The sequence below is a fragment of the Erinaceus europaeus genome, chromosome 12, assembly GCF_950295315.1.
Source record: "Erinaceus europaeus chromosome 12, mEriEur2.1, whole genome shotgun sequence".
NCBI classification, from domain to species: Eukaryota; Metazoa; Chordata; class Mammalia; order Eulipotyphla; family Erinaceidae; genus Erinaceus; species Erinaceus europaeus.
Window position 1 is genome coordinate 4,948,414 of NC_080173.1, and position 12,599 is coordinate 4,961,012.

Genomic DNA, 12,599 nt, shown 5'->3' on the forward strand with positions numbered 1-12,599 from the left:
TTTAACTGGTTGACCTTAGGTCTACCAGCTGTCCCGGTCTGTAGCTTTTTCTTTCCTTCCCTCAAAATAAATGAGAATGGGGAGTCAGTGACGCCGGACTGTGTCTCCCCAGAGTGAGTGACTCTGGACTGGCTAGTCTCCCCGCGTCTGTGCCGCTCTAGCCGGTGGATGGGGTGGTTTCTCGTCTGTTGACTAGCAGACACTTTGTGCCCAACTGAGAGCAGCTGCTCTGTGGCCCATGTTCGGTGGCATTCAGGGACATGCAGGCAGTTTGTACAAGTAGGGGGATGGGACCCGATCTGGCCCAGACACACAGGGCTCTGACTGTGTGTCCACTGGAGGTGATGGCCTCTGGCTGTAGGGGCCCTGCTCCCCGTCCTCCTGTTTTTGTTTGGAACTGTGGCCTTCCTCGGCAGAGGAGACTGAACTCTGCATCCCATTTTCTTTCCAGCCACAAAGAGCCCAAGAAGCTGGCGGGTGTCCACGCGCTGCAGGCCAGCGAGCTGGTCGTCACTTACTTTTTCTGCGGAGAAGAAATTCCGTACAGGAGGATGCTGAAGGCTCAGAGCTTGACCTTGGGCCACTTTAAAGAGCAGCTCAGCAAAAAGGGAAATTACAGGTAAGGCCCTGCGGCTTCTCTCTGCTCCAGAGCTGGTTTGCTCAGAACCGAGATTCCGAGTCACTTCCTGGGCAGACCAGGGAGGGGCCAGGAGGAGAGCGGGGGCTCAGGAAACCCTTGGGGGAAGCCCATGGCAGTGGTGACCTGGCCTTCTCCAGCTCTTTCTCATTTCCTCTGTCCCTTCTTCACCACAAACGGAAATATCACAGCAGCTAAAGGAACTCAGTGGGGACCTGGTCTGGCTCCCCCACCCCTACCCCCAGGTGAACCACACTTGGAGAAGGGGGCCGGAAGGAAGAGCCAGGTAGGGGTCACAGTGCAGAGACGCTACATGGGAGGGAAGTGTGTGTGTGGGAGGCAGACCAAGGAGGAGGCAGGATCGGAAGAATCCAGGTAGCTCAGGTGGAGGGGAGATTGGCCACACTGAGGCTTCGTGAAGGGCAGAGACCATTGTCTGGAGATGCAGAAGCGGCGCTCTTCTCGTGTTCCTTACGTGAAGATGCTCCCTGCTCTGGTTCCCATCTCCTGTAGAGGAGGAAGGTGCTTCGAAATCCATGGTGGAAGGGGCAGGAGCTGTGGGTGGGCCTCAGTCGTCAGGTCTGGGCCCAGGCAGTGTGAGTGGTGCGCCTGGTTAAGTGCTCACATTCCAGGGCACAAGGTCCTAGGTTCAAGCCCCTGGTCCCCCCCTTGCAGAGAGAAAGTTTCACGAGTGGTGAAGCAGGGCTGCAGGTGTCTCTCTGTCTCTCTTTCTCTCCCTATTTACCCCTCCCCTCTCAATTTCTGTCTCTATCCAGTAATAAAGAAATAAAAATACTTAGAAAGAAAAAAGGTGGGGCCAGGCAGTGGCACACCTGGTTAAGTGCATACAGACAAGTGTGAAAGGAACCGGGTTCACGCCCCCGGTCCCCACCTGCAGGGGGAAAGCTTCACAAGTGGTGAAGCAGGGCTGCAGGTGTCTCTCTGCCACTTTCCGTCTCTACCTCCGCCTTCCCTCTCAATTTCTCTCTGTCCAATAATAAATAAAAAATAAAGTTAAAATGAAAAAAGAAAAGAAAAGCTCACCTATCGGGTCTAGTTGCTCTCCTAGCTGGAGTCTTGAGGGAGCTACAGCCCCCTCCCCCCCCCCGCCACTTCCTGTTCCCGTCTACCTGTCCCTGCTCCAAGGGTCAGGGCCCCAGTTCTCCACGGGAGACCCTGCCTCCTGCAGCCTCCTTTCCTGGCCACCTTCACCTTCACCCAGGGTCTTGAGGTGGGAGCAGATGACGGAGCGGGTCACAGGGCACACGGAGCTTAGGGCATACATAGGTCAGGTCCCTTCCCTGCCTCCACAGTCACTTCTGAAAATGCACCAATAAGAGTTGCAGACCAAGCAAGCCTGCCTCTTTATTTATTTATTTATTTATTTTTTTAAAATCTTGAGCAGATACAAGCTGAAACTAATCACACAAGTGTGCCCGTCCAGGGATTCATTTTGATCTCGGCTTTGACTCAGCTGGACTCTGAGTGGAGCTGCAGGTGACCTTCGGGGGAGAAAGGTCACCAAGTGCGGGGTGGGGGTGGGGTGGGGGGCGCTGCCGTGCCGAGGAGGCCGCTGCGTGCTCAGCCACTCTGGCCACATCTGGCTCTGATTTTTTTGCTCAGGCACACACTTAATAAGCCTGACTTTGAAGCCCCAGCCTCTCCTTTAATGCACAAAGACTTGCCCAAATGCTCGGCCCTCAAACATTCTTTGCTGATTGGATCAGGCTGTGGCAAGGCCCTTCCCAGCTGCCTTATCTCTCTCTCTCTCTCTCCCCCCCCCCCCCAACTCTCTCAGCCTGAACTTGTCCTTCTGGGGGTGCCAGGGGTGGCGGTGAGCACTGGGTGACATGTCTCTCCCTCCCAGCACTGCTCCAGGATCTCACTTCTCACCCCCTCACCTCCCCCACCGCCTCCAGCCTCCCCGGCTAGGAGGAGCAAGGGACCTGGGCTGCATTGAGTAATCTCAACATGGCAAGGGTTCAAAAGGAGAACAGCCCCTCCAGACATGCCAGACACTATTGATGCCAGATGTCAGAAGAAAGCAGAGTTTGCCACATAAAGCAAGTTGCAGTGGAAAAGCTTGGGGAACATGACAGCAGCACAGTGTTTGAAGTCTCGGGGGTGGGACCGGGGAGAAGGCCTCTCTCCTCTCTGGAAGAGGTGGCCGTTATGTAAAAGGTCATCGAACGTTTGCTCAGAAAAACTCAAATCTTGGTAAACCCACAGGGCCTGGGGGCAAAGCGGTGGGCTCGACGGGGGTCTCCGACTCACAGTTGGAAAAGCAACTCCCCCTCCGCGCCCTTCCCCCCTTTGTGGTGTCACACCCTGCTCTCTCTCCCTTCTTCTCTCAGCCTTTTGGACATCATCCCCTGCTGCCTTGATAGGAAGCATTTGCACTGCTGACCCAGTTGAGAGCCCCGCCGGTGACACACACACACACACACACACACACACACACACACACACACACACACACACACACACACACACACACCACCCACCCACCCGTGGTATAACTCAGCCGGGAGTGCTAAAAACAGAGAACTTGACTGAACCCAGCTGTTTCACTTTATTTAGTCTTATCTCCTATGAAAGTATTCGGCTTGCCTTCATTAAGGGGGGGGGGGGTGGAATTAACTTTAACCAAGGAGAATTTTTTTTCTTTTGTAAGACAAAGAAAAAAAATAAAACATAACCTTGAGACATTATTAATATGTATTTTTTTGGTGGTGGTGAGGTTGTCTCTCACCTCCTAGCCAGGACCCTCTCCACACCAGTGGCCTTGATGGACTGAAGATGACAGCTTATGGAGAGAGTGCACGCCCGGCTCACTGGGGACAGGGGAGGAGCAAAAGGGAGTCAGGGCTTCATTTTATTTCCATTTGTGACTCTCCTGAGAGAGACTGGCCATTTGCGTTCATACAGTTAAACAGCCTTAGAAGCAAGGAGGCCAGGTAGGATAGAAGAAACCTTTACTCTAAGGCTTAGGGCTTAATAGAAGGGCCTTCCATGTATGACCCTGGAGAGATAGGTGAGGAGGAACAAGATGGGGCCTGGGTCTGTCCCCCGCTCCCCTGCTAAGATTGAGCCAACCTGTCCTGCCTTCCAACCTGGCAGCAAAGAAACCAACCCCTCCCCTGGCTGCCAGAGTCCACCCCAAATACTTTGCTTACTGGGGTGCTGGCGCAGCGTAAAGACAGGGTGCCAGCCTTGAGTCTGAGGACCCAGCTGCACCCTGCCTTCTGCACACTTGTGTGGGTCCCAGGTGGTCAAGTCTGGGGTCTTGCTGCTGCAGGTGAGGTCCCAGCATGCTGAGCCCTTGCCTTTTCCCCATCTTCCATGGAAAGGGCTGGAAGAAGTCACGCTTCTCTGCCAGGCACCGTCCTCAGCAGGTGTGCCAGGTGGCAGCAGCAGCTCTGGACTGAAGGTGGCAGAGGTGCCTGCCTGGCCTTCCGAGTGACACCAGACCTGCCACTTGAGGCCAGCCCCCTTGCCACCCTCCGCCAGACCTGCAGGTGTTTATGTGCACACCTGCCGTAGGCAAGAACTCTACAGATACCTTTACCCTCCACGCAGACCACTTTTCTTCTACACAAAGTGGGAATAACAAAACAAACAGACAAAACAAAACAAACAAACGAAAAACGCAGTCTTACCAAGACATTCTTTGGGTTTCCCCTTTTAGATATTACTTCAAAAAGGCCAGTGACGAATTTGCCTGCGGAGCAGTTTTTGAGGAGGTCTGGGACGACGAGACGGTGCTCCCCATGTACGAAGGCAGGATTCTGGGCAAGGTGGAGAGGATAGACTGAATCTGTGAGCTCTGACCTCGGGCACACTGGAGTCGCACAAGCCCTCACCCCCATTCCTTGGACATGAGTCACAGCCACGAAACGTTTTGAAGGAAAACCATGAATGAAGAAGACAGAAGTCTAGGGAAGAGTGGGCCACTGGGCCTTGGCGTGGGTCGGTCCTTTTTATTCCCGAGCTGAGTACTAAGCTAGGAAAAGCCGGAACTATTTATTAAAAAACATGATGACCACTCTTGGCTGTTGCAGATGCTGACTTTTGGAGAGACTGCCATACATAATAGATGACTTCCTAGGGGTCTGAAATCCATAAACTAAGAGCAACTCTGTATAGCTTACCTTAACAGGAGTCCTTACTGATATTTATTGAACAATTGACTCCCCCCCCCCCTTCCCTCCCCCCTCCCAGTTTATGGAAATGCTGCTCTCAACAATGGAAAGGGGAAAGGTAGTGTTCGGTCATCCCTGTCTAAGCTTAGGAGCTGAGCTAGGAGTGCATTCATGCCTTCTTCACCAAGCGAGGAATTATGCCCTGTGAAGATAGACTTAAAAAAAAAAAAAAAAGGTGCCCTACCATTGACATTTGCAGACTTTGGTGCATTTTTTCCGTTCTATGCTGCTCAATCTTGTCTTAAAGGTCTTGAGGGCTGCCTTAGGTAATATCACCGCCATTTTGAGCTTGCTATGTCGGATGGCATGGCCCACCATGGCAGAGGGGCAAGCCTCACCGTGGAGGCCCATCACGTAATGTCATGGTGTCTTCTCACCGAGGCCCGGCACCCGGTGTCTGAGGCCCGCTGGTTCCTGGTGTCTCCGGATACGCTTTTACCGAGATAAGAGGTCTTTGGGGTTTTGTTCCCTGTTCTGTTTTGTTGAGTCTTCAGACCCCTCAGTCCTGGAACGTCCTCCCCTGCCTTGCAAAGACACGAATGATTGCGTGGGAAGACGCTTTTCCTCTAGACGCCTTCATCTTGACGTTCGGGTTTTTTGTGTTAAGTTAACGTGTACATTTCTGTTTGCCATTGTTACTTGTACTATATGTCTTGTATATGTTGTATGGCAAAAGAGTATTCCTCCACTATCTCTAGTGCTTGACTTTAAACCAGTACAGTGCCTGTACCTGCACGGGGAGGGTCCCGCCCCGCCCCCGTGTGTCGCCCTATATTGAGGGCTCAAGCTTTCCCTTGTTTTTTGAAAGGGGTTTATGTATAAATATATTTTATGCCTTTTTATTACAAGTCTTGTACTCAATGACTTTTGCCATGGCATTTTGTTCTACTTATACTGTAAATTATGCGTTATAAAAGAGTTCATTTAAGAAAAATTACTTGGTACAATAATTATTGTAATTAAGAGATGTAGCCTTTATTAAAATTTTATATTTTTCAAAAATGTTGGCCTCATCTTTTGAATGCCCAGGGTGGGAGCAGGCCAGGGGCCCCCTTCTGAATGTGGACATCAGGGCTACATTTCCCAGCTCTCTCCAGTTAACCACGCTGACCTTGTCCTGCCCTCATACCATCGGCCTGCAGAGGGAGGGGAGATAATTCACCTTGCCATGAGGAGGCTCTGGGTTCTGGTCCTGGGAACTCATGGATGGCTCCATGGAACCTCTGTGCATGGTAGAGTGAATCTGAGGCCTCTCTGTCTCTCTCTCTCTCTCGTCTCCTCTCCAGAATGGGGGGCTGAATAGAACAGCATATGTAAAACAAGAACACCTACCTCTGGACAGAGTTTTGCCATAGATGAGAGTTATAGACGTAGCCTCTGGTGTCCTCTGCCCTCTTACCATTCACCATCCACTTCTTTCTCAGAAGCAATCTTACCAGTGAGAGGCTGAGATGGAAACTCCTTAGAAATCCCTGCATCTCAACGGGTGTATCAGAGGTGAAAACCTTTATAAGCTTCCCAGGTCATCCCAGGCGGCACCCATGAACCCTGGACTTCACTGCTGACCAGACACCTCTCCGATTGCCAGATAGCTGCCACTGGTGACTTGAGGAGGATTTGGGCCCCTCAGGAAGTGGAGAATGGCAGGTGGCTCAGGAACTGGGGCAGAGGCATCTTCTGCACCATTGAGTGGACAGTTTGCTTCAGAGAACTATGGGTGTTTGTGAACGAGTGTTGTAGCCAACGCCCCACAGGCTGACTGGACATCTGTGAGGGAGAAAGTAACTTCTCAGTAGACTTGCTTCCCTGGCTCAACCAACAGCAGTTGCTCGTTGGTGTGAAGATTTGTGAGTCTTTGTCATTGTAACAACTGTGTCTTCCTCTAAGGAGGGATCTACCTATAGCTTTATTAGACTCTCAAAGGGGATCAATGCCTTGAAGAAAGAGCTTGAACTGTTAGCCCTTTTCTTCCCAGTCCCCAAATCATTTAAGATCCAATTCTTTTGGTCCGGCTGGCAGTGTAACTGGCTGAGCGCACATGTTACAGTGCACAAGGACCAGGTTCAAGCCCCCAGTCCCCACCTGCAGGGGGAAAGCTTTGCGAGTGGTGAAGCAGGGCTGCAGGTGTCTCTCTGTCTCTCTTCTTCTCTGTCACTCCCTTCCCTCTTGATTTTTGATGGTCTCTATCCAATAAATGAAGATTAAAAAATAACATCCAATTTTTCCATACTCCCAAGTATGGGAAAAATGAAAGAGGGAAAATGGCCTGAACCCCAACTCCATCAGGACCCGGAGAGAAAAGAGGAAAAAGGGAGGGACATGTGGATGGAGTAACGGGTAGGTGTGACTTGGAAAGGAAGAGAAGATGGAACCATAGGGGACAAGAAAAAAAAAAAAAAAAGGTGAGGGAATATATACAAATATAGACAGGTAGTGGTTGAAATAATATAATCCAGAGACCAGCTGTAGCTTTCAGTCGAGGGATTGGAAAGCAGTACAGAGTTGTACCCCTGTTATCTAAACCAATATTAAATCACAAATAATAATGAAAAGATCCAGTTCTTCCAGAAACCCCTCCCTCCCCCAGCCGCGTGGGTCTCAAATGGGAGTAATCCCAGCACATGTGCCCTGGCCTGGGTTCTCTGGTTAATCACTGACTAGCCCATCAGAGAGGGGCAGTGTAGACCTTGAATCCACCTGAGCAGTACCTGCGGAGTCGGCTTCCCCACAGGCTGGGTGTTAGTGGCATCGGGTCGGGTGTCTCGTGAGGGTCTCCAGGCCCCTCCGGTCCCATGGTCCCAATAACAACCTCCCTCATGATCAGCCCCTTGGGTGGACGCTACCCTCTAGATTCCCATGCTGCCATCTCTGGTCCTGGCCCAGCACCAAGGAAATGCTACACAAATGTAAGCAAACTGCTGGGTTTGGAAACAGGCTTTCAGCTAGAGTAGCTTTGCACCCAAAAGAATTTGTAGTTTCTTCTTTAGCAAGTCTATGCGTGACAATATTTTAAAATTTATTAGAGATTTAATAATGATGAACAAGATTGTAAGGTAAGAGGGGTACGATTCCATAGGATTCCCACCACCAGAGTTCCGTATCCCATCCCCTCCACTAGAACCTTCCCTATTCTTTATCCCTCTGGGAGTATGGACCAGAATTCTTTATGGGGTGCAGAAGGTGGGAGTTCTGGCTTCTGTAACTCCTCCTTCTAGATATGGGTGTTGGCAGGTCAATTCATATCCCCAGCCTGTTTCTATCTTTCCCTAGTTGGGTCAGGGCTCTGGAGAGGGGAGGTTCTGGGACACATTGGTGAGGTCATTCTGCCCATGCAACTGGGTGGCTGAAAGGCGGTAAGATAGAAAGCAGAACAAAATTTTTTTAATAAGCAGGAACCCAAAGGTAGGAATAGAGCAGATGAAATTAGGGGGTCTTGGTGTGGGAAGAAGCTAGAAAGTCTATTTTAGGTATGTTCCAAGGGGACCCATGACTTTAGTCATTTTATTACTAAATTTAGTATCAGTAAAAGCTGACAGCTAACATGCAGGTGGACTAAAAATATTGTCTGGGAAGATGGTGCCAGAGTTGAGAATAGGACTAGAAAGCTGAATTTGGGCAGAGAGTAACTCCCCAAAGTGAGGAAAGTACATAAATATGACTAACTGCGAACCCCATCAGTCGACCTAGGGCCTGTCTTCATCACTGTTTAGCACAGGAGCCTGTGTGACCTGAGTCCCTGTCTGTATGCCCATTCTTCTTTTTTTAAGGCTCTTTTTAAAAAATATTTATTTATTCCCTTCTGTTGCCTTTGTTGTTTTACTGTTGTAGATCCTATTATTGTTGTTACTGATGTCATCTTTGCTGGATAGGGCAGAGAGAAATGGAGAGAGGAGGGAAAGACAGAGAGGGGGAGAGAAAGACAGACACCTGCAGACCTGCTTCACCGCCTGGGAAGCGACTCCCCTGCAGGTGGGGAACCGGGGGCTCGAACCGGGATCCTTACACTGGCGGTCCTTGTGCTTGGCGCTGTGTGTGCTTAACCGGCTGTGCGACCGCCCGACTCCCCTATATGCCAATTCTTAATGTTCTGTGGGAGCTTTTCCCTGGGGTGTTGGTTCATCTGGTGGGGATTTGGGAAAAACATCCTTCTTGACTCCCTCTAACCTGGAACATGCTGGGTCCATGGTCATGCTGGGAAAAAAAAAGGGGGGAGAAGTCTAATAAAGCAAGCTTCTACTTGGTGTATTGCACCAAGTAAAAACTCTGGGGTAGGGAGTCGGGCGGTGGCGCAGTGGGTTAAGCGCACGTGGCGCAAAGAGCAGGAACCGGCGTAAGGATCCCGGTTCGAGTCCCCGGCTCCCCACCTGCAGGGGAGTCGCTTCACAGGCGGTGAAGCAGGTCTGCAGGTGTCTATCTTTCTCTCCCCTCTCTCTCTGTCTTCCCCTCCTCTCTCCATTTCTCTCTGTCCTATCCACCAACAAAGCAACGTCAACAATGGCAATAATAACCGCAACGAGGCTGCAACAACTAGGGCAACAAAAAGGGGGAAAAATGGCCTCCAGGAGCGGTGGATTCATGGTGCAGGCACCGAGCCCAACAACTCTGGGGTAGCGTAGGGGGCTTTCAGGTCCTGGTACAGGATGGAAGAGGAACAAGGCTGAGGCTCAGAGTGTTTTGCATAAAACTGAGAAATCTTACATATGTATCAACAATTAAATCATTAATTCCCTGAATAAAAAATTTTTTTCAATAAGGGCGGAGGTAGATAGCATAATAATATGTGAAGAGATTCACATGCCTGTGGCTCCGAAGTTCCAGGTTCAATCCCCTGTACCGTCATAAACCAGAGCTGAGCAGTACTCTGGTAAAATAAAAAAAATTAGAAGAATGAGCCTTTAGTATACTCTGATCTGTCCTGACAAGTGGTGTTAGAACCTTGGTTTAAAAGAATCAAATCTTCCAAAAAACCCACAGAAACACTACCATTAGCCAACAGCTACCCCCCAGATGAAGACATCTTGCAGCCCGGGAGTTGCTATAATGGCTAGACCCGTTGACCTGTCAGCCTGAGGTTCCAAGTTCAGTCTCCTGCACTGTATGTGCCAGAGTGGTGTGTGCTCCCCCACACCATCATTAATATGATCTTTATTTAAAAGAAATAAAATGATGCAAAGAGACTCTTGTGCCCGAGGCTCCAAAGTCCCAGGTTCAATCTTCCCAGCACCACCATAAACCAGAGCTGAGCAGGACTCTGGTTATAAAAAAAAAAAAAAAAGACAACTTGGTGTTAGCTATTAACAGAATAATTTGAGAGAGTAGTGAGCTTTCTTGGCAGAGCATCTAGATCTAAAAAAAAAAAAACAGGTAGAATTTGCACAAAACCTTGAAAATACCCTTTATGGTACAGACAAAGGTTGCCAAGGTCAGTGCTGTTCTGTGGAGAGAGCCTTGGGCAGGGCAGCTCTGACCTGTGGGTCTCTCTGAGCCCCAGTGACTAGTGTTCTCTGAGACTCTGCTGGGCCTTGTATTTCCTTCCTCTCTCCCCACTTCCTCCCTTTCCCTGTGTTCTCTGGCCTTTGGGGTGGGGTGCCCAGTTCAGCCTGTCTCATTTGTGCTATTTGCTTTTCCACCCCTGAGCTGTAAGTCCCTTTGAGAGCAAAGCAGAGTCCCTGAACGTGGAAGGAACTTCACGGACAGAATGTCACCATGAGTGATAAATGATGTGTCCGAGAGACTAATTCTCAGGACGACTCAGCCCCATATCTGATACTGGATCCATTCTCCCAAGCTCGACTTCCTCCCAGATTACATCAAGGACTTTGTGCTTGTTTTGTTGCATCTCTCCTCTTCTTTTTCCTCTCTTTTTTTTTTTACCTCTTGTTCTCTCTACTTCTTTTTATTTTTTTTCTTTAAAAAATGTTTTTTTAATTAGGGGGCGGGGTAGATAGCATAATGATTATGCAAAAAAAAATTATGTTTATTTAATGGATAGAGATAGCCAGAAATTGAGAGGAAGGGGGAATAGAGAGGGAGAGAAACAGAGAGACACCTGCAGCCCTGTGTCACAGCTCACAAAACTTTGCCCCTGCAGGTGGGGGGCAGGGGCTCAAACCTGGGTCTATATGCATTGTAACATGTGTGATGAACCAGGTGTGCCACCACCTGGCCCTTCCTTCCTTCCTTCCTTCCTTCCTTCCTTCCTTCCTTCCTTCCTTCCTTCCTTCCTTCCTTTCTTTCCTTCTTTCTTTCTTCCTTTCTCTTTCTTCCTCTCTTCTTCCTTTCTCTCTTTCTTTCTTTTAAATAAAGAACTCTTTATAAAACTTCTTCATTCTATGTATTTGATAAGACAGAAACTGAGATAGGAAGGGGAGACAGGGATAGAGAAAGACACCCACAGCACTATTTTATTTCTAGTGACACTTCTCCCTGCAGGTGAGGACTGGGGAACTTGAGCCTGGGTCCTTGCACACGGTGATACGTGTGCTCAACCAGATGCTCTCCTCACCGCCTGTTCCCCTGCTTGTTTGTTTTCCAACATGATACACAGGCAGGATCAGGGTGGCATATGCGATTCACATGGAACTGGGGACTGAGTCTTGGCCCTGCCTCCCAGTGAGCTCAATAAGGGGAAAAAGTGCAAGTCCGCTCTCTGCTGCGGTGTGGTTGGGTCTGCCAGGTTCAGCAAATGGAAACTCAGGATTCAGGATCAAACCTGAATTTCAGACAGGCAATGCATTTTACATAAGCAATGCAATAGAGTTGCCAGAGCTAGTCCCGTCTCCCGGTTAATTCTGAATCACAGAAGAGTAATTGATACTTCTGGAACCTGGGGCCAGGTGGTGGTGCACCGGATTAAGGATGGAGCTCCCGGCTGGCTCCCCCACCGGCAGGGGAGTCACTTCACAAGCGGTGAAGCAGGTCTGCAGGTGTCTGTCTTTCTCTCCCCCTTTTTATCTTCCCTTCCTCTCTCCATTTTTCTCTGTCCTTTCAACAAAAGGATGTCATGGCAGTAGAGTACACACAGCATCTCAGATTTGATTGCCAGCATCACATTTAAAAAAAGAAGAGGGCCTAGGTGGTGGTGCACCTGCTGGAGTGCTCACATTACCATGTGCAAGGACCCAGGTTCAAGCCCCTGGTCCCCAGTTGCAAGGGGGAAGCTTCACAAGTGGTAAAGCAGGGCTGCAGGTGTCAGTATGTCTGTCTATCATCTATCTATCTATCATCAATCAATCAATATATCTGTCTATCTATCTGTCTGTTTATTATCTATCTATCTGTCTATTATCTGTCTGTCTACCTATCTGTCTATTATCTATCTATTATCTATCTGTCTGTCTGTCTATCTGTCTATTATCTATTTATCTATCTATCTGTCTATTATCTGTCTATCTATCTATCTATCTATTCCTGTGTCTCTTTCTCTCCCTCTCTACTACTCTCTCCCTCTCAACTTCTGTCTGTATCCAAAATGAAAAAAAAAAAAACAACAAACAATCAGGGAAGAAGGAAAGAACCCATTTTGTTTGTTGATCCACAGAAAGCAACTCCCTCTCTGCTGAAAGTTATATTATCCCATTGGAGCCAACCCGTCACATCTTCAGACTCCACTTCTAGTTCTCTTGCTATTTCCACCACATCTGCAGTTACTTTCAAAACGATCACAAAGAGTAACATCAAAGGCCCCTGAACACAGATCACCATAACAGATACAACCACCACGGAAAAGTTGGAAAGTCTGTGAAGATGACCAAAATGTG

General features: G+C 49.2%; 1 protein-coding gene across 3 annotated transcripts in view; it reads left to right on the plus strand.

Moving 5' to 3' along the window:
• Nucleotides 1-5,841, plus strand: part of AXIN2 (axin 2) — a 39,144-nt gene extending 33,303 nt beyond the window's left edge. For all 3 annotated transcript variants that reach the window (XM_060202616.1, XM_007524310.3, XM_060202615.1), the window contains exons 9-10: nucleotides 452-619; nucleotides 4,326-5,841. In XM_060202616.1, the coding sequence (XP_060058599.1) occupies nucleotides 452-619; nucleotides 4,326-4,452 (295 nt within the window). In that variant the 3' untranslated portion in view covers nucleotides 4,453-5,841. The remainder of the gene's footprint in view (nucleotides 1-451; nucleotides 620-4,325) is intronic.
• The last annotated feature ends 6,758 nt before the right edge of the window (nucleotides 5,842-12,599 follow it).